This window comes from Anastrepha ludens, chromosome 6, assembly GCF_028408465.1.
Source record: "Anastrepha ludens isolate Willacy chromosome 6, idAnaLude1.1, whole genome shotgun sequence".
NCBI lineage: Eukaryota > Metazoa > Arthropoda > Insecta > Diptera > Tephritidae > Anastrepha > Anastrepha ludens.
The window spans coordinates 24,448,849-24,476,572 of record NC_071502.1 but is presented as its reverse complement, the minus strand read 5'-3'; the positions used below and the strand labels follow the sequence as shown (position 1 = coordinate 24,476,572).

Sequence of the window (27,724 nt, the reverse complement as noted above, 5' to 3'; positions counted from 1 at the left end):
GCCGTAACCATAAACAGCTGATATTGAAGTAAAATTAATGTTAACATTTCCATCGTTGCGCCGACAGTCCGTTCTAAGTTACCGGAACGATCCGGATTTACAGTATAACCGGGCAAGGACTGTCACTTCAGCAGCACAACAACAACAACATTTGAATTTTGTCATAAAAAGACGAATAATTTTCCACTAAAAATAACTAAATAACACTGTGGAACAAATTCAGGTTAGCAAAAATTAGGTCCATTTTGAGAGTGGCGAGTGAAAATAGAGGCGAAATTAAAGGACCCGTATCGCGCCGTTTGTTTATGTTAGTTCGAATTTTTTTTTAATCGGCCTTCGAAGTTTGCAGTCAAATGCCAATTTTCAGTATATTGTTTATATGGATTTTCGGCTATAACTCGTCGACTAATTGATATTTTTTCAATCTGTAAAAGCCAAATTATTGCTAGAGACCTGTGCAACAATTACAATTTTTGAAAAAATTGATTTCGAAAATTTTTATGGTACTTATGAAGCAAAATGTTGGAAAAATTATTATTTTTGTATGTTTTTTGAAAATATTTTCAACAAAACTAAGGGTTTTTTACTTTTTTTGTGGTCTATAATATGCTTCTCAGTTTCTTTATTGAATGTCATTTGAAAAAAAATTGTCTTAGTCGATAATTTGCGCTTTAGGCATACAGTCATAATACAAAACTTGCGTTTTTTGAGCTTAATATTAATTTATTTCTCATTTTTTATTTACCAATTTTGTTCAGTGTTGGTTTTGAAGAAACATAGAAAAAGAAAATATAGAAATATGGAAAAAAATATAATTTTGAAATGTTAATAATGAAAAGTTTTAAGTAGAAAAATAAAACAAATTAAATTAATAATTTGGCCAGCTGCCGTTTAGCAGGCGGCTGTGGATCAACATCACTGCTCTCTCTAATGTCTTGGTCATCGTCATCATCATCAGAGAGATCGATTATTTCGTCCAACAGATATTCTGGATTTTCATCTGTGTCTTCCCCTTCTTCCTCGTCTTCCTCTTCTTCAAAGGTGTTTTTATACCACCAACAATTTCAGATGTACCTTCACCAGGGTTGAATTCTGAGGAGAAATCCATGGGTGTAGCAGCGGTGGTTGTAGTACTGATACCTGTTTGAAGATCAGTACTTCGGTATGTTGGTACTGGAACGAATTCTGAGTGCGGTAATGGTAATTGGACACTTGACACTGCTACATAAGTTTTATTCTTTGCTTTCCTTCTATTCAAAGTTTTATTGTAGTTGGTGCATCCATAGCAATTTTCTTCTTGATGTGGGATATTATCTGACCACATCATTGGTACACCAAAAGGCATAGCCTTCTTCTTTTCACTTTTCCATTGCATAAGACTTGAATAGCAATTAAAGCAAACTTTTTTAGGGGCATAGTTTACGTCATTGATAAACTCTTGCGAGAAATATTGTCTATAGATTTCCAAAAACGAATCAGTCACATTGCCGCATTTTTCATCGCTTACTATGAAACGTCCACAAATATTACAAAAATTGTTCATTTTACATGTTGGTTCCGACATTTTTAATACAATATATATTATAGAATGTTTTTTTTTTTTTGTTACTTTTATGAAACTGATACAATTAACTTAAATCACTCACAAAATGAAATAGGTTCCAAAAGAATGAATAGCAAATTTTATCACGACCGAGCGAAAATTAAAAGACATCAGCTTCGGCTGAGTTTCGAGTCTTGCCAGATATTAAGAAATAATAAGGAAAACGTTAATTTTTCGAACATTTTGTGACTTTCGTCTAAGTAGCTGCCAAAGCATTTAATCCCGTAATTTTCTTTTTAAATTACAATACATTTATTTAAGAAACTGAGAAGCATATTATAGACCACACAAAATGCAAAAAAGACTTAGTTTTGTTGAAAATATTTTCAAAAAACATACAAAAAAAATAATTTTTCCAACATTTTGCTTCATAAGTACCATAAAAATTTTCGAAATCAATTTTTTCAAAAATTGTAATTGTTGCACAGGTCTCTAGCAATAATTTGGCTTTTACAGATTGAAAAAATATCAATTAGTCGACGAGTTATAGCCGAAAACCCATATAAACAATATACTGAAAATCGGTATTTGACTGCAAACTTCGAAGGCCGATTAAAAAAAAATTCGAACTAACATAAACAAACGGCGCGATACGGGTCTTCTAATTTCGCCTCTATTTTCACCCGCCACTCTCAGAATGGATCTAATTTTTGCTCACCTGAATTTGTTCCACAGTGTAATTGGCGCGGACACTTCTGTTAGGTGTTTGGCCGAGCTCCTCCTCCTATTTGTGGTGTGCGTCTTGATGTTGTTCTAAAAATGGAGGGTCCTACAGTTTCAAGCCGACTCCGAACGGCAGATATTTTTATGAGGAGCTTTTTCATGGCAGAAATACACTCGGAGGTTTGCCATTGCCTGCCGAGGGGCGAGCGCTATTAGAAAAATGTTTTTATTAATTTTGCTTTCACCGAGATTCGAACCAACGACTTCTCTGTGAATTCTGAATGGTAATCACGCACCAACCCATTCGGCTACGGCGGCCGACCACTAAGTCAATTAATTTTTCGTCGTTCATTTCTAATATTCAAATTTGTATCGCAAATATCAAAACAAATGTCAAGTATTTCACAGCTGCTTACGGTTACGGGAAAAAACCAAAATTCAGTTAATACATGCAGCGAGACCTATAATCGTTTGTTGTTTTTTTTCGTCGTTAAGTCCATTGTACTGCACTCGGATTCCCTGGGAAAGTGGTTCGCCGTCTCAACCTCCTCTCTACAGGCTGGGCACCAACCAGTCTCCTACAGTCCCCTCTGCTTAGTGACAGGAGGAATTGCGACAGTCGATCGGACATGACAGGTAACATCAGTTTTGTCCATCTGCAGCCTCTCTTAGCCTACCAAGCTCGCTTGTGGGTTAGACTAACCCGTTTGCTAACCGTGGCTTTGATGGCTGCAAAAGGGAGTGGCAGTTATGATGCCGATATGTTTGATCAGAACTGTTGATTGCCATGGTTAGGATTATGGTTAAGGTAGGGCATCACTAATCACATTTAAGGTCTTTCCACCCAGCCTTTTCCTTAATTTTTATATTCATCATTTGGTCTGTTTGTATTTTTGTAGAAAATCACAATCTTTTAAGAAAGTACTGAATATTCAAGTACAATTTTTTTTAATTTTTTTTACGTTTATGCTTAATGTTGATAGGTCACAGATAAACCGAAATTTCGCTTCTCGTATTCGGTTAAGTGTATACCTGAAGATATTACATAAATTACCGAAATGGTTTTGCCGCGGTAGGCATATGTCGACTTGCCTTAATGATGAGAAAAAATATGTGCAATCAATTTATTTTCCTTTAAATGGTGAAATTAGTTGCTTGGCATCTCTGCGAGTATTGTTATTTACAAATGCACCTCAAAACAATTGTCAAAATCATATGTTTTAGAGAAGAACCAGTAAAGAAAGCAAAGGTAGAAATTAGCAAAAGATATCACACTAAGCACTAAGCGAATAAAAATTTAACGCAGCTGAAAAATAAGAAAAAGTAACCGTGAAATTGAATAGAAGGGAGTATGTCTCCACGATTTTATTATACACCCGGACCACAATTACTAGGTGGTGGTAACAAAACATGAAAAGCCGGTTTATAGAAATTGGAGTTACTTTCTGAAAGACTGCCTGGCTCCCACGCAATTAATATATACGACACTTATAAAACTAAAAATATTCGGATAGTTAAGAATTGTGCTAGCAAAGGGTTGCGAATAATCCAATGTTCAAAAGCAGCACAATCGCTGGGACAGCAGCGCAAGGTCCCACGGCTGCAGCGACCATCTCAGATACAAATAGAATTACCAGTTTTAATAATAAGATTACCACAGGTATCACCCCATCTAAGCGCAGCGCTGACCACAGAAGTCGTAGTAACAGTCGCTTCATTATAAAAAGGGGCAGTAGTATCGGTAGTGAAACATATTTGCGCAAATCAAAAGCCAAGGTAATTATTATACTCGTATATACATACTTACATCTGCCTATACCTATTTTAGGACGAAGAATCGCTAATATTGCCTAACTGCCTTCGAAATTAACAATTGTTAAAGTAAGAAGGAAAGAAAATTAGCACGACAGTCGGTTCTACGTGTAAACGGAACGACCCGGATTTATATCCGGCCAAGGATTGTCACTTCAGCAGAATTTCCAGTATTATCGGATTTATACCCGGCCAAGGATTGCCTCTTCAGCAGCATGCCCGTACATGTGTGGGGATTGCTTATGCTGCTACAACAACAACAAGCATTTTCATTTGTATACAAAAACATTAGATTCCTACTTAACCATAATTACATTAGATTTCTACTTAACCACAATACATTTGTTGTTGTAACAGTTTTTTTGCTACAGCTTGTAAAGTGCTACAACAAATGAATTATGTTGCTGTTGTTGCAGCATAAACATTCCCCATGCATAAACGGGAAATGCTGCGGAAGTGACAGTCCTTGGCCAGATATAAATCCGCGTCGTGCCGGTTACATGAATTATAATAGTATGTGTTGCCAAAAAAATCGTGATAGTATTTTTTTATTTAGTATTTCTCGACAAGTCAATTATTTGTAATGCTATTTAGTCTTTCACCAACATCACTTGATATTTCTATAATTTTTGTGGTGTATATTTTTTGTTTCTATTTCAGCGTGAACCATTCTTTTTCCTCATCATAATGCGTTTGAACCTAAAGAATTTCCTTTTCGCGCTTATAGCATTTGTGGTATTCACCGGAGTAGTATTATATTTATTTTTTCCGGATTTCTTATTTCCGCACAACCTGGTTCGAAATTGGGATCGTCGACTCAATAAAGACAGTACTTTTGTTTCAAGCACGAATGATGACACCCATGCTTTGTTTTCGGCACCATTACAGAATATTGAGTGCTGGATAAATCAAGAGTATTCGATACCTTGCAAACACAGTTCAGAAAATAATGAGGTCTATGTACCATTTTCGTTTCTGCGTAGCTATTTTGATATTAGTGGTGCAATGCTAGCGGTTACTAGCAGTAGCGTCAATGACAATAGCAATAATGGAGATGATAATGTGGTGCCACGCTTTGCGTGGATGCATAGCAATGCAAAAGTGAATGTGCCTAAAGGCAAGTACGATACTCGTGGACGCTTTGCGTATTTTGAGAATTATAATGTCGAGGTAAATTCAATCTTAAAAACAAACAAAAATTGTCGATATTATAATTTTTTATTTTAATATATTTATCAAGGTGCGTGAACGCGTTAAGTGTATAAGTGCAGCCGACGGTGTGCCCATAAGCACGCAATGGGAAAAGAGTGGCTATTTTTATCCCACTCAAATTGCTCAGTTCGCATTGGCGCATTATAGTAAACACTTGGCTGAACCACCACCAAAAGTTAAGGTAATTGATTCGGCAATATAGATTTACGGTACCTATTGAATGGAGCGCGATAATATTTTATTTAAAGTTAACAGAAAATACTTATTGCACTAAACGAAAAACTATATTTTAATTCTAAAAATTAATTGCTAAAATATTTATCAAAAATTCAAAGTTAATAGACTTAAGTTCAAGAAGCGCACCTTTTATGCCTTTTTTTGCTTCTGAATTTTAGGTATTTAAAATTAACCTATCACTTAAGAGGTGCATTAATTTAATTGCACGCTATCAAAATTTCTGTTAATATCAATGTTTCCGCCATTTCTACAGGTTCTGGAGGATGCCGACACTAATAAGGCCAACTGGCAAACGCCAAAGTCCAGCAACATTTCACGCATTTGGCATCCTAAATTCAACACCTCCGTCATCCAATATGAAACTGCCATCGGTTATGATAGCGCTGTGCGTTTGGATATCAACCAAACACTTGAGCTGGTACTAAGTGTTGATCTGCTTTTGGTCACCAACAGTAGTAGCCTTATGGTGATGTTGCAGTCTCGCGAAACCAAACATAATTACATACTGCACTACATACCCGCCGACTTGCGGTTGAGCACGCAAGAGCAAAATATATACTATGGCATGGGTACGAGTGCTGTAAATCGGTGGCGTCATATTACACGCGATCTTTTCATCGATGTGCAGAAAGGTGTCATGAGTGGCAGCGACAAGAAGTCACAATTAAAGATACGACGCAATGAATTGCGTGTTACTGCGGTAGCGTTTCTAGGCGTAGGCTTTTTTGACAATATAACACTCTCCACATACGACCACTTGGCACATTTTTACGATGCTGCCGAATGGTTTATTCACAATCAGGATATGAAAACTGGCGGTTGGCCAAATCCAGTGAAACGCAGTCTAAACGGCTTCACCGAACTCAAAGCCGGCTGGCTCTCGGCCATGGGACAGGGGCACGCTATTTCCGTGCTTGCGCGTGCCTACTATCATTCTGGTGGTGATAAACGCTATTTGAAAGCAGCGGCGCTTGGCTTGAAACCCTTTCGTGTGTTCTCCAAGGATGGTGGCGTTCTGGCGCAATTTGTGGACAAATATTATTGGTATGAGACATAAATAAATGAGCGGCTGATAATAATTAACTGGCGCTACAATAGCAAATTAATTAAGGGGTTGTATACAGTTAGAATTTTCAAAAAATCGATTTTTTTTTTATTAATTTTTTTCTTAATATATATAATTAATATATTTCAGAATACACACAAAAAATTTAATATCGTTCCGGTGAAGTTACACGCAAATTTTAAACGGCGTTTCAGAGTGCTTGAAAGTGCTTTTCAAACTTTAAATGCGCTTTTTTCAAAATGGTGGTCGACTTTGAAGGTGACCGACATTACTCGAAAACGACGAAACAGATTAGACTCAAATTTTAACACGAGCTTCTTAAATATATTTTTTAGTAATTAATCGAAGATTTTTTCTCACCGATAAATATTTTTTCTTTTATAAACAATTTAAGGCTGAAATTTTAATCAAAAATCGATTTTGTTTTTTAGAAACTGCCATTTTGTCAAAAAAATGTATTTTGCTTATTCCTTCGACTAATTGCTAGATTTAACATTACTTTAACGAAATCTGTTAGGTTTTTTTAATTTCAGAGCATCCAGTTCAGAGATATAGTGGTCACCGCAAAACGTCTTTTTTTGAGAGATCAGCTGTAGCTCCTTTCCAAATAAATATTTTTACTAATACTCAGTCGTAAAATACAGTTAAAAGATAACATAATATGTATACAATTTTTTAGATCCTTAAATTTAATAGTTTTCTCAGAAAAAATTCAGGAAAACTCGTTTTTTTCGACCTTCTAACTGTATATAACCCCTTAAAGACACAACGAATTTTGCCTTTAGTCATTTGTTGTAGTAGCAAAATAATTGAATTGGCAAATGAATATGTTTCCATAAATATGCACATTTGAATAGCATTTACCTAAATACATACTTAATTTTAACAATTCCCTTAGGTACGAGGAATATCCGACCACGCCACCCTCTTTTGTACTAAATGGTTTTATTTACTCCCTACTGGGATTGTACGATTTAAATTATACAGCGCCAACAAACATTGGACGCGAAGCTGGCAAGCTCTTCAACCAAGGCATGTATTCATTAAAAAAAATGTTGCTGCTTTATGACACGGGTTCTGGTACTAGTTATGATCTGCGCCATCTGAGTTTAGGTATTTACATATAAAAAGTGTATTTGAATAATTTACTCGACCTGAAGATTTTTTTTTGAACGTCTGCAGGCTCCGCACCGAATTTGGCACGGGACGATTACCACGCGACGCATGTTAGTCAATTACTGTTGTTATCTACAATCGATAGTGATCCACTGCTAATGGAAACGGCAGAGCGATGGAAAGGCTATATGTTTGGCAAGCGCGCCAAACACAATTGAGGGCGGCACAGACGTGCGCAACACAAACATTTAGCCTATAAAATCTTAGAGTGATATTTAACTTTTACTTTTTGTGAAATTAAGTATTCTTTTTACTTACTTTTATTGATATACAAAAATGCTTATATTGTTTTTTAATTTTTTACAATTTTTTAAGTGAATATTTTTATAAACCCAATAATTCAGTATATTAAAAAGCATAGTATGATAAGTTAATTTATTATTGCTTGTATGGCCACAAACTGCATATAAATGAATGGGTCACAAATCAGTTGCCAGTTCGTGCACGAGCAAAAGAAATAGGAATAAATTTCATTAAATTATTAACTTTTATTTAGAAAATTCTTTACATTTTTTTTAAGAAGTATTAATTGAAAACATGCAGAGTTTTAAAATATATATATATTATCTGGCAACGTCTTTAGATATTAAGCTATTTTGCACAGGCCAAGCACAGGCTCTACTTTTGATAGTACTTATGATTTTATTTTTAGGATTCTTGCCAAACTATTTATAACGAATGCTTTAGAAACCTACCTTGCGCACTTTATACGGTATATAACCGCCTAACCGGCTTTCCACATTTCTGTATATGCTTGTTTCATTTTTAGAAACATATTTTTTTTTTATTATGTGTTGAATATGAAATAAATTAAATTAAAAATATTTGCTTAAAGTCAGATAAACTAAACATTTAGGGAAAGAAAGCATACTTAAAAGTTGTTTTTACTTTTATAAATACTTACCAGTTGGGCACCTATAATTAATCTGTCGTATACTATTGTATAATTTATTTATTTTTTATTTCGTACTAGAAAATAAATACACGTTGTTACACTGTTAAAAAAAATCGAGTTAGTAGTAGAGCTAGAGCTTATATCTTGCATATTTACACTCCCTAGACCACGCATCTACATTGATGCTCACACACACATGCATACACAGCTATGTATAGATGTACTATATAATTTTACTGTATTGTAGTCTGTTAAATAATCTAATCCACATGGAACGATACAATAATTAGTTTAGGCATTGTAGTGTTAAAAGAACGGGAGTAATACAAAGTAGAAAAACCAAACACTTAACAACAACAACAAAAAAACAACAAATTATAATATACATAATGTAGTCAAGGTAATAACTGCCAAATCGTGACCAGAAACTTCTTGTTCTCAAGTAACGCAAGACGAGAGCAACATTGCAACTTTGAGAGGAAATCATAAATAAAAATGTCCCATTTTAAAAATAAAGTACTTCCTTATTTGATTCTTCATGCAAACTAAATTATATTTTCGTATTATTATATAGTATTATTATGTGTTATTTTATTATTAAAATATAGTCATATATTTTTTCGACTAAATCACTGGCACGCATATTTATTGAAATCGGTAAACTGTATAACAGAAATTTGTACGGCAATAAGAGCAGAGTTTTGTGCTTATTTTAAATAAAATATTATAAAGCAGTTAAAAAGGTCTGTTCATGAAGCAAATAAATTGTAAAAATTGTAACAAATTAACAAGTTTTGGTGTTCATGTATCCAAAACAATTGCAAAGTAAGGGAGAGTGAGAGAGCAAAATAACATTTCAATTTGAGGGGAAGTAGCAAGTTTTTACTGTATACATTTTGACGTGATAACGTCTTATAATTCGATTTAGCCGGCTGCTCGCACGAAAAAATGTGTCGTTACCTTGCTCATGGTCGTTACCTTGCATGAACTGCAAGCGAAAGCGCGGAACGAGCGACATAGAGCACAATCAGCTCCCGCATTCGGCAACGTTCGACATCTGCACACCTACTTGAGTGAACATATATATGAATGTATGTATATGCGCATATGTACATATAAAAATTCGCATATTTGTATTTGCATGTGCCTTCTTCCCGTGTGCATGGTAATGAACCATTTCTCTGTTGCGAATAGGACGATGATAGGAAAAATAGGAAATGAAAGGGAGTGTTTCGAGTGTAAAGTGTCTTGAAAAAGGCAAATCGATGATGTTGCCTCTTAGTGTTTTTGACTTATTAACGTCTGATGCACAATCGAAATTGAACATATCTTTCATGAATTTGCGAAATGTTTCGTCAACTTTCACGTTTGTGTAAATTTAACTTGACCTATTCCATTGCGATTCCATTTACCTCCTCCTCTATATCCATACAAAATATCTATCAAACAAATAAAATTAAAATTTTGTTTTGAAAATTGCAACCAGTACATCAGTATTTTCTTATGACGTTCTCACGTTAAACTATCGTCAGTAAACCGACTTACAGACTTACTTTTTTACTTGTAAGAATTTGCAAGTGAGAGAAACAGTTAAACGCAAAGTAAAAATAAACACGAATTAAAATTTTTCGAATTGAGACAAAATTCTAAATTTAAATTAAAAAAATTGATTAAAATGGAGTATCTAATTTAGATATCCTATATTAAATAGGAATCGGTCAATCATGTAGAGGCATGCACTTCTGAACCACAGCTCCCCGTCACCGCTGCTGCAGTTTGCGAAATGCAAATCGAAAGCATTGAAGATATCTTTGGTGTTTTATGCTTGCACTTCTTGGTTATTAACTAATTTGGCAATATATGTATGTATATCATATACTTGCATACATGCATATACGGCAGCAAGGAAAATATATAGAAAGCTATGATTGCCACAACAATTCAATTGAAAATTTAATGTTCTTCATCTGACATCGTTGATGAAATAGAATAAATTATTATGGACGAAATAAATCATGTGGTGCTAGGGTCGTTATTTTGCATTATATTTGCTTTATTTTTTAATTTTTTTTTTTTTTACTTTTTGTGACTTCTTCCCGTCAACAATTTAATAAGGTGAGCTTGCAAATTTTTACTGCTTTAATTTTTTTTATTTTTCTCTTTGAGAGCGAATTCTCGGAAATTAAGGGGGAACGCCACTGTTTGGGGCCAAAAAAAAATCGATTTTTGAGAATTTGTTTTTTGTAAGTAGGAAAGATTATTCGAGGACCGAACAAAAGGCAATTTATTATATCGCACCCTAAATACAAAAGGGGCACAACTCTAAATTTTCCACACTCGAGCTTGACTTGTTTACAGTAGCACAGAAACCAAACTATGTGATATATCACGCTGAAATTTGCCATGTAAGCTTATAACAGTCCTACCAAAAAACAAAAAAATTATTTTTGCCATATGTCATCCGCGGACCGTTTTATTGATACCGTCTCGTTCATATTTGAGCAGAACGTACATTTTGAGTTGTGACCCTTTTGTATTTAGGGTGCGATATACTAGCAAACCCGGCCCCCTTCGCTGGGCACACTAAAATAGAATAGATATGGTTTAGAACAGAAAATATATGATTTTCATATTATTTATTTCTTTATTCTTTATTCAAGCGCTTTGGCATAAACAATATTTTTTGTTTTTCTATTTGTTTTTGAGTAAATATAAAATATAAATTGAAAATCAGGAAAAAAGAAGATTGTTTTTAAATTTCAAATCAACGCATATGAATAAACAATCGTCTTTTTCCTGATCATCCATGAATTTTTCGTTTCAATTTATATGTTTTATTAAGCATTGGAGCTTTTTTAACCATTATCCATTTATATTTTTCAAAAAAAAAAAAAAACGAAAAAAAATTTTTTTTCCACGAACACATAATTTCATTCGGATTTCACATTAAATTCTCAAATTTCGTAAGAAATTATTCACTGTTCCAAAATCCACTCCAAAAAAAATTCACAAACAATTTTTACATGTTGCACTTACGTTTTTTCTTTATGGCATCCAAATCAGAAAGAAATATTGACACATTGTAACTCACACTGTCAATTTGACAGTTCAGTTCCGCCCCAAGCGTTAAAAAAGTAAGCGACATTATGGCTGGTTCAAAAGAACGCTGTACCCGTTGCCAGTGCTCCGAATTACAACCAAACTTTACGAAACCCATTTTCAATACTTACTTAACAATGTGCGTAAGTTTGGTTTAATTCGGTGCAAAGACATGGCGGGTTCACGTTTTGGCATATATTTCGAGACCCTAGTCATCAATAGGTATGAAAATTACCCCGTATTAAAGCACTTATCAACAGCTTTCATTTGATACCCATATTGTACATACACAACCAAAGGTTACCCGGGTCCACGTTTTGACATATATCTCGAGACCCCAGTCACGGAGCGGCATGAAAAATACTCTGTACTAAAGCATCCACCAACAGCTTCCATTTGATACCCATATTGTACATACACATCCGAAGGTTACCCGGGTCCACGTTTTGACCTATATCTCGAGCCCTATTTCCAAAATAAAATATAATCCATGTTACTCGTGGATGATGTAGCTTTCGAATGGTGAAAGAATTTTTAAAATCGGTCCAGTAGTTTTTGAGCCTATTCATTACAACCAAACAAAGTTTTCCTCTTTATAATATTAGTATAGATGTATTAAACTATGTTAATGTAAATTTTTATTAAAAAATATTGAAAATTGACAAATTTATGTAATTAAACGTAACGAGTTAAAAACAAATGATTATTAAAAAATATTGAAAATTGACAATTTTTTTTTTTTTTTTTTTTTAGAATAATTCGCAAACTCGTCCAGCAAGACCCATATCGACTAAGAAAATAAACTTCGATACTGAATGAAAAAGTTCTGTCTGAATGTGTTTCATTAGAACAACCAACTGTCTTTCAAATCGCAATAACGGTAGTTAAGTATTGCACGTTCATAGCTTTAATAGTTTACCGATAAGAAAGTTAACCCTTAACGACCGCTACGGGGACATGAAAAGAATTCAGTTTTCATTTCATTTATTTATCATCGCTTTAGTTTTCTTTAACAAATATTGCAACTTTGTACATCCCTGGTTTGTTGACCACATAAAATTATAAATCAAGTAAATATATTGAATTAATATCAAAATAAATCAGATTAAATGTTTAGTTAAAGTTTTCATTCTTATAAACGTTTCAGAATTTCACCTCTAATTTCCCCGTCGTCTAATGGGCGAGTATTACAAAAAAGCTCTCGGCCGTTAAGAGTTAATATCATCCATCCACTCATACATTTTACCCAGGAACTTAAAAAAGCACGGTTCTTATACCACAAAAAGGAACTGTAACAGTTTGGTTATTATTTCTTGTTTTAAAATGTTTATTTACAATAGACTTAACCATTAATTTAATAAATTTATTATCTTTGAATAATTTTGTTTGAAAAAGATACACACCTCAGCTCTGGGTACAGTCGGTGAGGCTTTTTTTCTTGTTTGCTTATGATTACCATGTAAAGCTATTGTACAAAATAGTGTGATCTCGTGTGAACTATAAGTAAAATTATACTTATGTATGTATGCACTTATGTACAAATGTATGTATAAGTTTAACAATGCTATTTTTGCAATGTATAATAATAATAATATATAATATAATAATAAAATTATATAAATAAAAATAATCAATCACACAAAAGTACTTGAATACGCAGTTATTTATGTTTAACTTATTCATTGCGTCTTGGTCAAGATCTTCGCCATGACAATATATGCGATTTAATTGAAGGTGGTCCGTGTCGTCGTTCAGCTTCCGCCACAAAAGCATGCTCCATTTGATCGCAAATTAAATCGAAAAAAATATTTGCAATATTGCTGTGTATCAGCGATTTGAATTCGAAAGTTACTTTGAAATCGACAACACAAGATTGTGGAATATCCTTCAGACCGGGACTAAATCGCCAATTGTTAAGCAAATAATTGAATAATCTTCCATCGGTGCATACGGATTTTACCAGCACAGGATTTTGAAGCGAAACATTTGATGTATAACTTTCATTCAGCGGTGGGAAACCGACAATTAAGTCAGCCTTGAAGCCGTCATTACGCTTACTGTGTACGAGTGATTTTTTCACGTATGGCACAAACTTATAATAGTTCGATACGTCGGCGACCACATCATACATTTCTTGCATCGAGTATCTGCAAATTTGCGAAACGCCAACTTAAGTGAGTAATAGCGGATACAATACACATCTGCACGCCTACCCAATTAACTCCTTTTTGGCATATTCCCGATTCTTGTTTGTCAGATCACTAAAAGTGAAGAAGTCTCGTTGAGGACAGTTCACGTTTCTGCCGGCAGCTGTGCTACAAAGAGAAGTAAACAAACTTGAAAAAATTAAGTTGCGAATTGCGATTTCCATATCGAGTTCATGTATATTAGACACATTCGAACTGGTACGATATGCTTTGGTAGGGGGTTATATAATTTTCATTGAAATTAGATTTTTGTATGAAATAAGTAATACTTACAATTGTGTGTAGGTGCAACCGATAAGTTGCCTATTTGCCAGCAACAATTTTGCGTTCTTGAACATTACGCCACAAAAAATTCCACAGCTACGTGTGAACGATCTGCCCATCTGGAATTCACTATTCACACTATTGAAAACAATAACACACGAATTGTTTTTTTGTGCTTTGAAACGAATTGTTATTTAAAATTTTTATTTTACGTGTTCTCCGTATTCAAGTCAAGTCACAACTGATTCAATTTTTTTCAATGAGGTTATGATGTCAGTGAAGGAAATATTTCATCGACTCTTCTGCCGGTTTCACAGTAGTTTCTGTGAAGTGAATTTTAAAGCGTGTATATGTAAAATATCTTATAACTCAAGAACGGGCTCACCTATCCAAACCAAATTTTTAGGCTTTGTTTGGACTATTCAGAAGATGGTTTGTGTTTTGAAATTTTAAGAATCGGATACCAGGGTCTCGAGAAATAGGCCAAAACGTGAACCCGGGTAACCCTAGGATGTGTTTGTACAATATGGGTAGCAAATGGAAGCTGTTGATGATTTCTATAGTATAGAGTATTTTTCATACCGTTCCGTGACTAGGGTCTGGAGATATAATCCAAAACGTGGACCTGGGTAACCCTAGGATGTGTTTGTACAATATGGGTAGCAAATGGAAGCTTTTGATGATTCTATAGTATAGAGTATTTTTCATACCGTTCCGTGACTAGGGTCTCGAGATATCGGCCAAAATGTGGACCCCGATAACTTAAGGATGTGTTCGTACAATATGGGTAGCAAATGGGAGCTGTTGATAAATGCTAATGAAAAGAGGACTTTTCTTTTCGCTAGGTAACTAAGGACTCCAGATATAGACCAATTGGGAACTCGCCTTCAGGTTAAGAGATTGCATTCTTATGTACTACAACCAGTTAAAATGTTTTAAGCGGCGGGCGGCCCCTTCTTCTCTGTCTGTGGCATTTACCGAAGCGTATTTGTTGAGGTGGGTAACACGTGTTAGCCCGCAATGTGTGACCTGCCCATCTCAATCTGTTGATCAAGATTGTGGTTATCACAGATGGGATATAGCTTTTAAAAAATTAGAAATTTTCAATGTGGGCAGTATATTAACAAATGTAAGTGGCGTTCCTCAAACAGTCGGTTCTATGTTACCGGAACACCCGGACTTACTATATGTAGTATATCCGGTCAAGGACTGTCACTCCAGCAGCACTCCCCGTACAAGTATGGGGAATGTTTTTCCTCTTACAACAACAAGAGGACCTTAAAAGAACCATAGGTAATACTAGTAAGACACTGAATGTCCGTGTCCAGCACTGATGCATAAGAGGGGCAAACACCATGGTAAACATATTTTACCAGAGGAAAAAAGGGCTCCATAAAATAGGACAAACAATAAAATTTGTTGAGGAATTTGGGCTCAGAGAAATACTTTTAATCCATGAAAAAGGCACAATACATCTTTCAGGTCGTAGTGCTAAGTGCTCTTATAATAATAAAAAAAAAATACATTTAAAACTATATTAGTTACCTAAAAGAGTTTTGAGCCAATTTCGAAACAAATTTACCACAGTAATACGGGTTTTAAAATTAGAGCATAAAATTATTGTTGCCTATTTTTTCATAAGAAGAGGAAGAGAGCCGGCTTCAAACAGCTGTTTTCTAAATCACTATTTTCATATTACCAGATATGATTTAGTTGTTAAATAATACCCCAAAATGTCCACGGAGCCTTATAATGCAAACACAACAGATTCCGACCTAAAAGGTGAATGGTCTGTAAGTAGAATCCATGTCATTGCGTTTACTTTCATTCATAGTTTTAAATTTAGATCCGGCCATGTTCTGCTTATAAAGAAGAATACGATGATTGTACCAGTATCAAGGCGCGTTTCCATCAATACTTTATACATGGCGAAAACATTGATTGCTCCCAATGGAAAACGGATTACAATAATTGTGAACGCTACACGAATTCCAATAAGAAGGATGTAGCAGCTGGTGAAGCAGTAATTCGTAGTGAAGCTGAACGGCGGCGAAAACGCATGGAGGCACACTATGGTAACACAACGTGGAATAAGCGAACACAGCCTCCGGAAGACTGGTCTAAGCCATTACCTGAGTGGTTGGCGAAGAAGTATGAGAATACTTATTTGGAGTTGAAACAAATGGAATTGGATGGACGAAGAACACCTGAAGTGATTGAAAAATCATATTGTGCTATAATGTAGATCAAAAAGTTTAGACACTACTGAAATGTTAATAGGTTAAAATCAATACTTAAAATACATAAAATTCCATTTTTGGAAAATCGAGTTAACAGAATTAAATTAGAGAATTAGCGCCTAACTGAAAAATTAATTGAATAGAACTCAAAAAACTTTATAGCTAATCAGTAAAATATTGGCTTTGTAATTGTGGTTTTAGTGCTTGATATAAACATAGTTTCCCATATGTTTTATCGTACAAGTTATGTGTGAATATGTAGAAGGAATCAATTTAATTCGCTGGGGGAGCTTTAATCTCAGCTTTCTTACAGATATCTTGTTTGATTATAACATATTTAACGATCAGTTTTCCACCCTTGTTTAGCTATGCTTTTCAATTGAACTGAGTGAAAGCGCTCAATTCTGCAAGCTTAAACTGAGTGAGTGTAGTTGTTTTTCAAACTGATACAACTTTGCATAAGCGAGGAATATGGAAATAAGCAAGAAAATCTCGCAAACGCTGCGCAATGTACATTTTTGGGCATTCGATTTATAATAGCGGAACTTTCGATTCATGAATTATGTGGTTGACGTGGCAGCATAAACATTCCCCATACATACACGTACGGGAGTGCTGCTGGAGTGAGAGTTTTTGGCCGCATATAAATCCGGGTCGTTCCGGGTACAACAAATTATTGTTGTTGTTGTAGCAGTAACTTCGCCCTGTCAGTGTAGTGTAAATCACCGGTCGTCTTCGTCTAGCTCATCTAACGGCAGGCCCAGGAAACTTGCTGTTTTGACAGGTTGCGTCCAGAGGGAGAGGGGTGTTAGATGAGTGGGTTTGATGGGGCATGTGAAAAGGCGGTTAGTGTGGTGCGGGGTGCCTTCACATGCCCGACATATGTTTAGTATAACGGGGTCGATTCTGGATAGGTTAGGAGTTTAACCTGCTAGAGCATCCAGTACGTAATTGTGCCAAGGTTACGCGGGACTCTCGGGGAAGTTGGGAACGAATTATCTTTATTTACGGTTTGCGCTTACTCCACTTTTATACCATTTTTTGCTTTAGATGCAAACAAAGAGGTTTATGTTTAAAATATGTTTATATAAAAACTAAAAGTTGTTAACTTTGCTAAAAGCCATTGTTTGTTTTAACAGACTTTTTTAATTATTTTTTGTTTGAGAAGCCTGCCAAAATGTTGAGCCTTGAAGATTTTGTGACGAGTATTGGCCTTAAATAAATATTTTTTCAACAAAACACATTAAAAAACATTAACACATTAAAAAATTCAATTCTTAAGGATCTTATTAACATTTTTATGTCCTAAATAAATAAACCTTAGTCAAATATTGTTGTTTTTATAAAAATGATGTTAGTTTACTTTGCATTAAATCACCTTATATTCGTATTTAGCTAAAAATCCCAACTATTATTAAACTTTTTACATATGGTATGTACACTAACACTGTAACAAAAAACAATATATATGTATATAATTTATTTTATATTAATTGTAATCCTGTTTTGCTATATCACTTAGCAACGTGCGTGCTGATTCAGGTGCGCGATTTAATTTGTATAAAATGTTCAGGTACAACTCTAAGCACGATAATCGTAATGAGGAGGACCTAAGTAATATTCATTAATTAAAAGCGGATAGAAATGATGAAGTAATTACAATAATTACCAAAGGTTATATTCAAATATTAAACGCCTATAAAACCAGAATATGTAACTGCGGATTGAATTGTATTTGCTGTAAATGCAATGTTGTGCATATCGGGCCATTGTGCGCGGTCTATCCACTACATCGCCATGCTGACGGCCAATGGCCCGCACTGTATTTAAGTTCCTTTTAGAAGTGAAAAACAACAAGTAAGTAAGTAAGTAAATAAAGTACGGCTGCGCTGATTCACCTCACAACGAAAAGCATATTACGCGGCATTTCCTTTAATGTGCTCATTATTAGTTCAAAATTTTTCTTAGCCACCTGTTGAATGTACTCGATATCACTTTCACTCAGCCTTGTCTTAATACGTCCGCCATGTATGCGTATGGGCTGTTGAAACAGCACTTCTGCAAATTTCATGTGATCCTCTATGCCAATTCGCTGAGCAGACGATTTCATTTTTGTTTCGTCCCTCAACACCGTCGCCTCCCAGAACTCACAGAGGGGCAAACGCACGGATTCTGGTAGGAACTCGTATAGGCCGTGATCTAATAGCACCAGTTCAGCTTGTCCTGATTTCGCATTTTTGCGCACATATACTAATTTATGAATATTCAAGAAAAATGTTTACATGGTATATATTCTGAAATTCCAACAAATTGTTTACCATTTCCTGGATGTGGGTCAGCATGTACAAAGCCTGTATGGAATATTTGTTCCGCAAACATATTGAATAGCTTTAAATCCACATCTTTTAAATCGAGTTTTTCGCGTTGTATTCGTTCAACATCACTCACTTTGAATCCATCAACCCATTCCATGGTTAGTACGCGCTTTGGTTATAAAGTCGCAATTACAATTTTTTGTATTTAATGTTTAAATATAATTTACTATTTACCGGTTTTGTGCATTCCCAGAAAATATGTGGCACGTGCACATATTTGAATTTCTTAAGATCCTTGGCGCAACGTTCGGCATTTTGTCCCTCATTCTCGAAATTTAGTTCCTGCACTAAGTTTTGGCGCAAGTCGTGTAATATCCAGCCAAAATTGTAGTTTTTGAAAAATATTTCAATGACATCTTGTAGAAACATAATGGTTCCCAAGTCACTGGTAAAACGTTTTTGCAAGTCACCATATTGCACCTGAAAAAAAACCAGACAGATATTGGTGCTATATTTTTAGAAAACTCCAGAGCATTCAGACCGATAGCTCTTGCTGCTAGCTACGTATCTTAACCAAATAGGTAAATAATTCAAAGGTTGTAAGCTATTCGTTGCTAATAGACCTACCTTCACCGCTACTTCCTCGCCACTTTTCAACTTGGCTTTAAATACTTGTGCCAAACTCGCCGCCGCTTTTGGTTTGTAATCGAATTCATCGTAAATACTTTCCGGGCTTTTACCAAAATCTTCCCAGAAAACTCGTTGCACATCGGCTTTTGTGGTAGGCAAGCATTTGTCTTGCAGTTGTTCCAATGTGCTTGTGTATTCTTTCGGCAGAATGTGGTTAATAGCTGCGACACCTTGGCCCATTTTAATGTACAGACCGCCATTTAGCAAACACGTCTCAAGTAAACGCTTAGCGCTCTTTAAATGTATATTTTTTAGTTGTGACTCAAAGTCAGGCTCACTTTTATGCTGCTCAAGCTGAAAATAGTCGACTGCAATCATCAAAGCAGTTTTAAGTGACCGTAGAAAACGTACTGTGGCCCCACAGTAGATAAATTCATTGACAACTCCATCATACGCAACAAAACCTGTAAACACTCCAAGTAAGCCGATTCCAAAGTAAGAGCGAAAACGTAGGGATTTCGAATTGCGGATAGGAATTATTTTTTCTGAAGAATGGAGGAGACGTGCAAGCTTCGAATTTCTACAGGCTTTGTAAGTGTGTAGAATTCTGTTTGGGCGGATGAACTATGAATAAATAGTAAATAGAATTATTGGACAAGAATTTAGTTTGTTATACAAAGTTTTAACTTACAAAAATGCTACTCATTTCGAGATATCTAACGAATGGGCCATGAACTTTGTCTATTTTTTACTGCATAAAAACATCTGATTGCTATATCAAAACAAAAAACATATGAGCCATGTGCTCAATTGTATTGCATTCCAGTGTTGGAAGCGTTTTGGTTTTTTATTTTTACAGGCGCAAGGTAATTCGTCTCTTCAGTGTATTTCTTACACTGTTATACATTTTGAAAAAACAAAAAAAACAATAGAGTGGTGGTGAGTGGAATATGTCACAATGAAAATTTTAAATAAAAATGCAAGGTGGATTTAATAAGGTGACAGCATTCACCCAGCTGAATTTTTCGCCGTAGGTATGGCTTACGTCAAAATGATATGCTTTGTTTGTATGTATTGGTATGTTTACATTCGTATGTTTACATTTGCTTGCTGATTTTGACATGATGCTTGCACCAAACGCAACAACAAATACATGTAGGGTTTTACTTATATGTGTTTGCTGTCACCCGTAATAAATTCGCCTTGTAAAAATGCTTAAGATCAAATTATAATATGTTAGTAAACAAGGCGAATCTATTAAAGGTGGTGTTGGTAAATCAGCTGAGTTGTTTTTTTCTTTCGAAGAGTCCATGTGGCTGTCAGCTCAGAATGAAACAATTAATTATGTGTTTTCTAGTTTCTCAATACTTTGCTTTGATAATCAAACGTACAGAACATTGTTGTTGGTCTAGTGGTACACCTTTAATAAATGCGCCTTGTTATTAAATGTTTCCAATTTCTTACTAATTTATTTTGCCGACTGGTGTTTGCAATCCAGTGTTGTGTACCTGGTAATAAAAGCTATGTTAGAAGTGCTAACATGCTAACTAGTCCGCATTGCATCACATATTCAGTACGAAGTACGCTAAGTTCATACCCAATGCTTATTTCCATTTTTCAAACCCTTTTACAATAATAAGTTGGTTAATCATATTTGATAATTTGTTATTTACTTAGATATGATCTTTTTGAATAAGACATATAATCTGCCGCTGTTGAAGTCGACAGTTGAGAGTTGTGAGCAACACTGTGAACACCGCTTTTTGTCACCACTCATCCCCAACTACCCCAAAAATCGATATGTTATGGCTGGTGGGGAAAGTAGTTGGAAAAATGTTCAACTTAAAGTGGTGCGAGCTTAAAATTTTGGAAAATAGTTAAAATTTTAATTATCATGTGTAGTACAGTGTTATCCTATAGATATTTTTTAGTAGTTTTTCATTTAGTAGTAGGATGTTACGCCTCTATTGGGGATCGTACACAATTTTTCCACAATTGTCGTCAAAACTGCGAACGACAAAACTGCAGTGCTGGTACGATAAGAATACAGTGGAAGAAATGAAGTTTAAAATTTTATGTACATACATATTTCTAAATTGCAACTTGATATTTTGTTTTTTGCATACAGATGGGATTGAGATTCAAGAGCAGGCCGTAAAGTATTATCAACAGTCGATTTTTGACAAGGCGTTTGCATGGAATTGTGCAGACGAGTGCCAATACGGTTGTATGTGGCGTACAGTGGATGCTTTTGAAGAGCGTGGTTGGGATGTGCCACAGTTTTATGGAAAGGTGAATAACTTTTTGTAAATCATTATAATTTAATAACGTTTTTCATTTTAAAATTCTTAATAGTGGCCATTTGTGCGTTTTCTCGGCATGCAAGAACCGGCTTCGGTGTTGTTCTCTGTATGTAATTTGGTTGTGCATATTCGTATGTTGCGCCGCTTTCGTACTGAAGTGCGTCCGGATAGTCCATGCTTTAAGTTGTGGCACATATTCGCATTTGTAAGCGAGGATGTCCATTTATTTTTCCATTTTTTTACAATTCTACAATAACAACAAAAATGCTTTCAGGTGTGCATAAACGGTTGGATATGGTCGATAGTATTTCATACAAGGGATTTCCCCGTGACGGAATTAATGGATTATGCTTTTGCTTATAGTATTATACTTGTTTCACTTTATTGTATGGTCATGCGGTGAGTTTGAGAGATTATGAAAAATGATTTAATAACAAAAAAAAAAATGTATCCCAAATTCAGGATGATATATCGTCAGTCGCTGATATTACGTGGGTTAATTTCATTAATATTTCTATCGTTCTTCGTAAATTACTTTGCGTACCTGAGCTTAGGCAAATTTAGTTACTCTCTGAATATGACAACAAACATTGTTACTGGTAACGCAAGTTCTTTGTATCAACATAAACTGTTTTACTATCAATTCATTATTTTGATGTACATAAAAATTTGTTAATTTTTCATTTCTAGGTGCTTTATCTGCGCTGGGTTGGTTTATTTGGTGTTATTTGGAACGTCAACGGCGACCACATTATCGAAAAATTATCCGGTTTTATGTACTTTTCGGTATGTCTATGAGTTTAGAACTATTGGACTTTCCACCAATTTTGTGGCTACTAGACGCACACGCTTTGTGGCATTTGACAACAGTTCCAGTCATTTCGCTGTTTTATGAGTAAATATCTGATACATGTTATTCACTAACTACAACGAATTGAATGCTAATTTTTGCTCTAGTTTTGTAATTGATGATTGCCGCATTCTACGTAAGGAAAAGCAATTTGAGAGTGAAAAGCTTGGCAAACACATTTGATGAGTTCACGTTTAGGCTAATTATTACAATAATTTTGTGATTATGACACGCTGCTTTTTTCACATAACGGGATTTTAGTCAAATTTTATTCTACAAACTTAAGAAACAAAGTCGTAAAAATATTTTTATTATAATTATCATGTATAAAATTTTTTTAATAATAAGTATAAAATACCACTCTTTCTACATTTGTCCGCATTGTGATATTGTTACTGGTAGTTTGGGTTTATTGTTTGGGCCAGTGGGAACATTTTCAATTTTCCGCATTATTAACAAACCATCGAGCACACGACCAAAAACAACATGCTTGCCATCGAGGAAATTACACTTGGCACAAGTGATGAAAAATTGGCATCCATTCGTATCTTTTCCACTGTTCGCCATTGATAGTAGACCAGGCGAATCGTGTTTTAAGGTAAAATTCTCATCGCCGAAAGTTCCGCCATAAATACTCATTACACCAGTACCATCACCCTAAATATCAAGAGCCGTTACTAGCACATGTTATGTTACATCTCTAGTGATTACTTACATGCACGAAGTCACCACCTTGAATCATGAAATCTTTGATGACACGATGAAAACTGGCACCTTTATATCCCATGGGTACATCGTCCGGCCGGTATTCCCCCGTGCAAAGTTGACGAAAATTTTCTGCAGTTTTTGGTACCGTGTCCGCGAAGAGCTCAAAAATCATGCGCCCGATTTCCTAAACAACAAATATAATATTTAATTTCCTGACCGCGCGCATTTCCACCAACATCTTACCGTCGTGCCAACAGATATATCAAAGAAAACTACCGGATTATTAGGGTTTCGCAGCTGTGATTGAATTTGATTCCAAGTAGGCATATTTAGCGAGTAATGCACGTAAGTACAAAAAATGTTGGATTCTTTATTAGTTGTATTTGCTTAAAATGTGGAAGAATGATATACGACGAATTGGCGTTTGTTTACGTTGAGAAATGTCAAATGATAGCGACCGGCTGCAAGTGTCTACTGTCATTTCTTCGAAACAGCTGTTTATAAATCTTATTTCCTTCCGTGTTTGGTTTACGCATTTTGTTTATGAATTGTGCGAGGTAAAATCGAGTGGTTAAAAGTGTGACAAACTATATTTTATTACTAAAATTACTGCTAATAATTTGTAAGTATAGTAAATTTTTTAAAATATATAAATAGAGTGTAAATTGGGTGCGCGTGTACGATGAGTGCTATTAGAGCTTGGGGTTACTGCCCGACTCATGTAAGAATTTCGGAATATATGTAGTTTTAAATGGCAACAGGAATATAGTGCGAAATTTATGATCACAGAAGCCAGAATGTTTGAAGTGCCAGTGCATAAACGCATAAAGCATGAGTTAGGTGGATTTACCAATGACGGCGTTGTCTGAGAACGAGGGGACCTATCAGCCCCAAAACCACTATTTTGTTCATGTACTTTTTAATTTTCAGGTCTGTTTGCGTACCTGTTGGTTTGTTGTAATTATCACAGAAAGTTTGTGCTGGCTTGTGTCAATCAGTAGGCAAGTAGAATGGTAGAAATTTGAGTTGGTGGTGAAAATTTTGGTTGGCTTTCCATTGCTACCACGATAAATGTGTAAGTGCGTGGATTGAAAAATTATAACACACAAATGTAGTCACTATATCAACCTTTCGATTTATAGTACTTTTTATAAATTACCATTAAGAATTAATAACAATATTTCACGTTAAAAATGCTTAATTTTTGCATAAGCTTGAAAAAATGCCCTATTACAGACGCTTATTTTACTTAAAACAAACACAGAAAAGTAACAGCATTCACTTATAAACACTCCTTATTAATTCAAGATTTGATTTAAAGCTTTTTTTACTCAATAATACTTCGAATTTTATTAAAATTCTATTATTACAAATGTTCTTCAAAACGTTTGTAATACCGTGCAAAATAAATGTGCGGGGCGAATTGTCAAAGGAACGATAATGAGATGAGAATAAAGCGAAAGCGAAAAAACCCAGTCAGCCAACAATGAGGTTCGATAGAAAATTGTAGTTTTTAAAAGAGTTAAATTAACTTTTGGTCTTTGATAAATCATTATTTTCAAAAATTGTAAAAATATGGACAAAAAATCGCGATAAAACAATATTTTCACCTGCGGCGCTTTTTTATTTGGAAATGTACATATAAAGGGGTTTTCAATTGGCGCGGGTCGATTTTGGCGCTCTGTGGCAGCCATTTTTGTTTGGTGACATCTGTCAAATCTTTTGTTTATTATTCAGTTGTTTATGCCAAATCATCATGGCAAGTTAAACGATTGAACATCACGTTAAAATGATAAAATTTTGTTATCAAAATGAGTGCTCATTAACGCAAACGTTGCGCGCATTGCGCCCATTTTTCGGTAGACGTGGTGGCCCTTCCAATTTCTTATGGCCCATATTGAACCATATGGACCTAGACGACATGTGGTTCCAGCAGGATAGCGCTACCTACCACACAGCAAACGCCATTTTATTCCATTTCAACATCTACCCGCCCTTATTGAAAAACGCTTTACATACAGTATTGGCCAAAATTAAAGCACCCCCTAATGGCATTTCAAATAATGCTAAATCTCTCAATCAAACATCTTGAAATATGGCAAATGCATATGTCATGTGTTTCCTTGTTACTTAAGTATTTATAAAATATAATACCTGTAAGATCATATACTATAATATGTTAAGAGCGACCCTAATGTATATGTAAGATTATATACTATGTTAAGTACAACCCTAATTCTCCACTATGTTTTTCCGTTATCACTTTCCAATATGATACTGTAACATTATATTACATTTTAATAAATCTTGAACCGCCTAACGCTAAACAACGTGCTTAATAGCTAACAGGGTTATGGGCCCAGAGTGTGTCGCTAAAAATATTTGTGGAATCAAAAAAGAAATGAAATACGTTCTGTGTGAACAATAAGTTCTGTGTGAACAAAAACATTTGGTGAACAATAAATTTTTGAGTGAACAAATAAATTCTGTGTGAATAAAAAATGAACGGTATAAACATCGAAAAGTTAGACGGTGAAAATTATTCCGTTTGGTGCGTCCAAATGAAAAGTCTGCTAATTACGCTAGACTGCTGGTATCCGGTTGAGACTATATGCTTGGAAAGTTGGACCGCACTCGATAAGGCCAATTTCAGTAAATCGGATAGAAAGGCGTTAGCCTTAATAACGTTAAATGTGAAAAGTTCAGAGCTCATCTATATTAAGGACTGTGAAAATTCGAAGACGGCTTGGGAGAGGCTCGATGAAATTTACAACGCACGTGGACCAGCAAGAAAGGTGTCATTATTTAAAAATCTGGTTCGTTTCCAAATTCGACGTTGTGAAAAGTTAAGCCCACAAATCAACAATTTTTGTTCAATCGCTGAAAGCCTACGTGAGCTTCAAATATCGATTCCAGACGACCTCTTGTCTATTTTATTGCTGTGTGCGCTACCTGAGGAGATGGAAAATTTTGTTGTTGCGATCGAGGCGAGGGACGAACTTCCAACATTGGTACAGTTAAAATCTAAGTTGCTGGAAGAAGAGCATCGTCGTGCATCAAACGGTGTAGCTGAAAACAACATCAACCTAGAAGCAGAGCGCGTGTTGTCCGTTAATTCAGCGAAGCAGAAGTCACATAGAGGTCAAGAGAGGCGTCGGTGTTACATATGCGGTATGCAAGGTCACATAAGCACTCAATGCAAAAACAAAAGCAAAAGGAAAGACAATTCAGGTAATGCAGTATTGGGGATAGGCAGTGCGAAAAGTGACAAAAGAGATAAATTCATACTCGATAGCGGTGCTTCCAGTCACATGTGTTGTGAGAAAAAATTTTTCGTCAAATTAAGAGAATGCAGTGATGAAGTTATGCTGGCGACTGGTGAGAAAGTAAGAGTTGAAGCTATTGGTAATATAAAATTAAAATCAGAGTTCTCTGGCATTACTTTAATAGACGTGTTTTATGTTCCACAATTACATTCAAATTTTTTGTCTGTGGCAAAAATTATTCAGAGAGGTCATAAAGTATTATTTATGAATGGCAAGGCTTTTGTTAAAAATAAGTATAATGAAATATTGTTTAATGCGCCATTGAAAAGCAATATATATGAAGCTAAATTATACAAGCCTAAAGAGAATTCAGCCATGCAAATAGGTGGAATATTAAATGATAAATTAAGAATCTGGCATCAGAGATTTGGTCACATTAACTGTTGCGATTTGCTTAAGCTCTTTAATGAGAATATGACTAAAGATAAAGAGAAGCTAATTAAGTCCGAGTTTTTCAATTGTGAGATTTGCGCTACTTGTAAAATAAAGAAAACAAGTTTTTTGAGTTATAAAAGGGTTTTGTCAAAGCAACCATTAGAAATTATCCACTCAGATTTATGCGGCCCGATGAGAGTTAAGTCGCAAAGTGGTTCCCTTTATTTTATGTCTTTCATTGATGATTATACGAGATATGCACATGTTTATTTTTTAAAGCAAAAGTCAGAGGCACTTGAATGTTTTAAAAATTTTGTTGCTAATGTTGAGAATCAAACCGGGAAGAAGATAAAAGTTTTGAGAACTGATAACGGCCGGGAATACGTAAATGAAGACATGTTGAAATATTTAAACTTTAAAGGTATAATTCACCAAAAAACGATTCCGTACACACCGCAGCAGAACGGCATAGCAGAGCGTTACAATAGAACCGTTGTTGAAATGGCACGGTGCATGCTAGAGCAATCTAAGTTATCACACAGTTTATGGTCAGAAGCAGTCAACACGGCTACTTACGTTAGAAATCGTTCTCCAACGAAAGTTTTGAAAAATACCACTCCGTTTGAACGTTGGACAGGTCGAAAGCCTTACGTTGGTTACATGAAGGTGTTCGGTTGCGATGCGGTCGCATTAAATAAGAAACTTGGCAAATCGAAATTTGAACGGAAAGGTGATATTGTTAA

The 27,724-nt window shown here is 35.1% G+C and overlaps 6 protein-coding genes across 6 annotated transcripts; 3 read left to right on the top strand and 3 right to left on the bottom strand.

The window, feature by feature from the left end:
- Nucleotides 1-3,409: 3,409 nt before the first annotated feature.
- On the top strand, nt 3,410-9,180 carry LOC128866990 (D-glucuronyl C5-epimerase B). The gene is made up of 6 exons (XM_054108074.1): nt 3,410-4,042; nt 4,739-5,248; nt 5,319-5,471; nt 5,781-6,571; nt 7,492-7,706; nt 7,776-9,180. The coding sequence occupies exons 1-6, from the start codon at nt 3,818-3,820 to the stop codon at nt 7,925-7,927; spliced, it is 2,046 nt and encodes a 681-aa protein (XP_053964049.1). The 5' UTR covers nt 3,410-3,817; the 3' UTR covers nt 7,928-9,180.
- Nucleotides 9,181-13,031: 3,851 nt separating this feature from the next.
- On the bottom strand, nt 13,032-14,484 carry LOC128866198 (coenzyme Q-binding protein COQ10, mitochondrial). Its single transcript, XM_054106735.1, has 3 exons — nt 14,244-14,484; nt 13,977-14,078; nt 13,032-13,910 (listed from the first exon to the last, which is right to left on the bottom strand). Exons 1-3 carry the CDS (start codon nt 14,351-14,353, stop codon nt 13,457-13,459), a joined length of 666 nt encoding a protein of 221 aa, XP_053962710.1. The 5' UTR covers nt 14,354-14,484; the 3' UTR covers nt 13,032-13,456.
- Nucleotides 14,485-15,887: 1,403 nt separating this feature from the next.
- Nucleotides 15,888-17,501, top strand: LOC128868033 (UPF0545 protein C22orf39 homolog). The gene is made up of 2 exons (XM_054109748.1): nt 15,888-16,027; nt 16,081-17,501. Exons 1-2 carry the CDS (start codon nt 15,968-15,970, stop codon nt 16,477-16,479), a joined length of 459 nt encoding a protein of 152 aa, XP_053965723.1. The 5' UTR covers nt 15,888-15,967; the 3' UTR covers nt 16,480-17,501.
- A 176-nt stretch (nt 17,502-17,677) lies between these two features.
- Nucleotides 17,678-20,221, bottom strand: LOC128868032 (uncharacterized aarF domain-containing protein kinase 5). The gene is made up of 7 exons (XM_054109747.1): nt 20,111-20,221; nt 19,417-20,043; nt 19,024-19,269; nt 18,793-18,958; nt 18,373-18,724; nt 18,144-18,308; nt 17,678-18,084 (listed from the first exon to the last, which is right to left on the bottom strand). The coding sequence occupies exons 1-7, from the start codon at nt 20,123-20,125 to the stop codon at nt 17,964-17,966; spliced, it is 1,692 nt and encodes a 563-aa protein (XP_053965722.1). The 5' UTR covers nt 20,126-20,221; the 3' UTR covers nt 17,678-17,963.
- A 976-nt stretch (nt 20,222-21,197) lies between these two features.
- LOC128868029 (post-GPI attachment to proteins factor 3) lies at nt 21,198-22,943 on the top strand. Its single transcript, XM_054109745.1, has 7 exons — nt 21,198-21,452; nt 21,548-21,711; nt 21,775-21,927; nt 21,997-22,121; nt 22,185-22,321; nt 22,413-22,617; nt 22,680-22,943. The coding sequence occupies exons 1-7, from the start codon at nt 21,314-21,316 to the stop codon at nt 22,753-22,755; spliced, it is 999 nt and encodes a 332-aa protein (XP_053965720.1). The 5' UTR covers nt 21,198-21,313; the 3' UTR covers nt 22,756-22,943.
- On the bottom strand, nt 22,927-23,899 carry LOC128868031 (peptidyl-prolyl cis-trans isomerase H). The gene is made up of 3 exons (XM_054109746.1): nt 23,524-23,899; nt 23,288-23,464; nt 22,927-23,229 (listed from the first exon to the last, which is right to left on the bottom strand). The coding sequence occupies exons 1-3, from the start codon at nt 23,605-23,607 to the stop codon at nt 22,939-22,941; spliced, it is 552 nt and encodes a 183-aa protein (XP_053965721.1). The 5' UTR covers nt 23,608-23,899; the 3' UTR covers nt 22,927-22,938.
- Between the last annotated feature and the right edge of the window lie 3,825 nt (nt 23,900-27,724).

Coding starts and splice junctions, on each gene's coding strand:
- LOC128866990 (XM_054108074.1), top strand. CDS start 3,818: ATGTTCAAAAGCAGCACAATCGCTGGGACAGCAGCGCAAGGTCCCACG. Junction 4,043..4,738: donor TGCGCAAATCAAAAGCCAAG/GTAATTATTATA, acceptor TTTCTATTTCAG/CGTGAACCATTCTTTTTCCT. Junction 6,572..7,491: donor TTTGTGGACAAATATTATTG/GTATGAGACATA, acceptor CAATTCCCTTAG/GTACGAGGAATATCCGACCA.
- LOC128866198 (XM_054106735.1), bottom strand. CDS start 14,353: ATGGGCAGATCGTTCACACGTAGCTGTGGAATTTTTTGTGGCGTAATG. Junction 14,079..14,243: donor GGTTGCACCTACACACAATT/GTAAGTATTACT, acceptor TTCTCTTTGTAG/CACAGCTGCCGGCAGAAACG. Junction 13,911..13,976: donor GCCAAAAAGGAGTTAATTGG/GTAGGCGTGCAG, acceptor GCAAATTTGCAG/ATACTCGATGCAAGAAATGT.
- LOC128868033 (XM_054109748.1), top strand. CDS start 15,968: ATGTCCACGGAGCCTTATAATGCAAACACAACAGATTCCGACCTAAAA. Junction 16,028..16,080: donor ACCTAAAAGGTGAATGGTCT/GTAAGTAGAATC, acceptor TTTTAAATTTAG/ATCCGGCCATGTTCTGCTTA.
- LOC128868032 (XM_054109747.1), bottom strand. Junction 18,959..19,023: donor TCTGGGAATGCACAAAACCG/GTAAATAGTAAA, acceptor TTATAACCAAAG/CGCGTACTAACCATGGAATG. Junction 18,725..18,792: donor TGACCCACATCCAGGAAATG/GTAAACAATTTG, acceptor TTCATAAATTAG/TATATGTGCGCAAAAATGCG.
- LOC128868029 (XM_054109745.1), top strand. CDS start 21,314: ATGTGTAGTACAGTGTTATCCTATAGATATTTTTTAGTAGTTTTTCAT. Junction 21,712..21,774: donor TGCCACAGTTTTATGGAAAG/GTGAATAACTTT, acceptor AATTCTTAATAG/TGGCCATTTGTGCGTTTTCT. Junction 21,928..21,996: donor TGTGGCACATATTCGCATTT/GTAAGCGAGGAT, acceptor AAATGCTTTCAG/GTGTGCATAAACGGTTGGAT.
- LOC128868031 (XM_054109746.1), bottom strand. CDS start 23,607: ATGCCTACTTGGAATCAAATTCAATCACAGCTGCGAAACCCTAATAAT. Junction 23,465..23,523: donor ATATATCTGTTGGCACGACG/GTAAGATGTTGG, acceptor TTTGTTGTTTAG/GAAATCGGGCGCATGATTTT. Junction 23,230..23,287: donor AAGGTGGTGACTTCGTGCAT/GTAAGTAATCAC, acceptor CTTGATATTTAG/GGTGATGGTACTGGTGTAAT.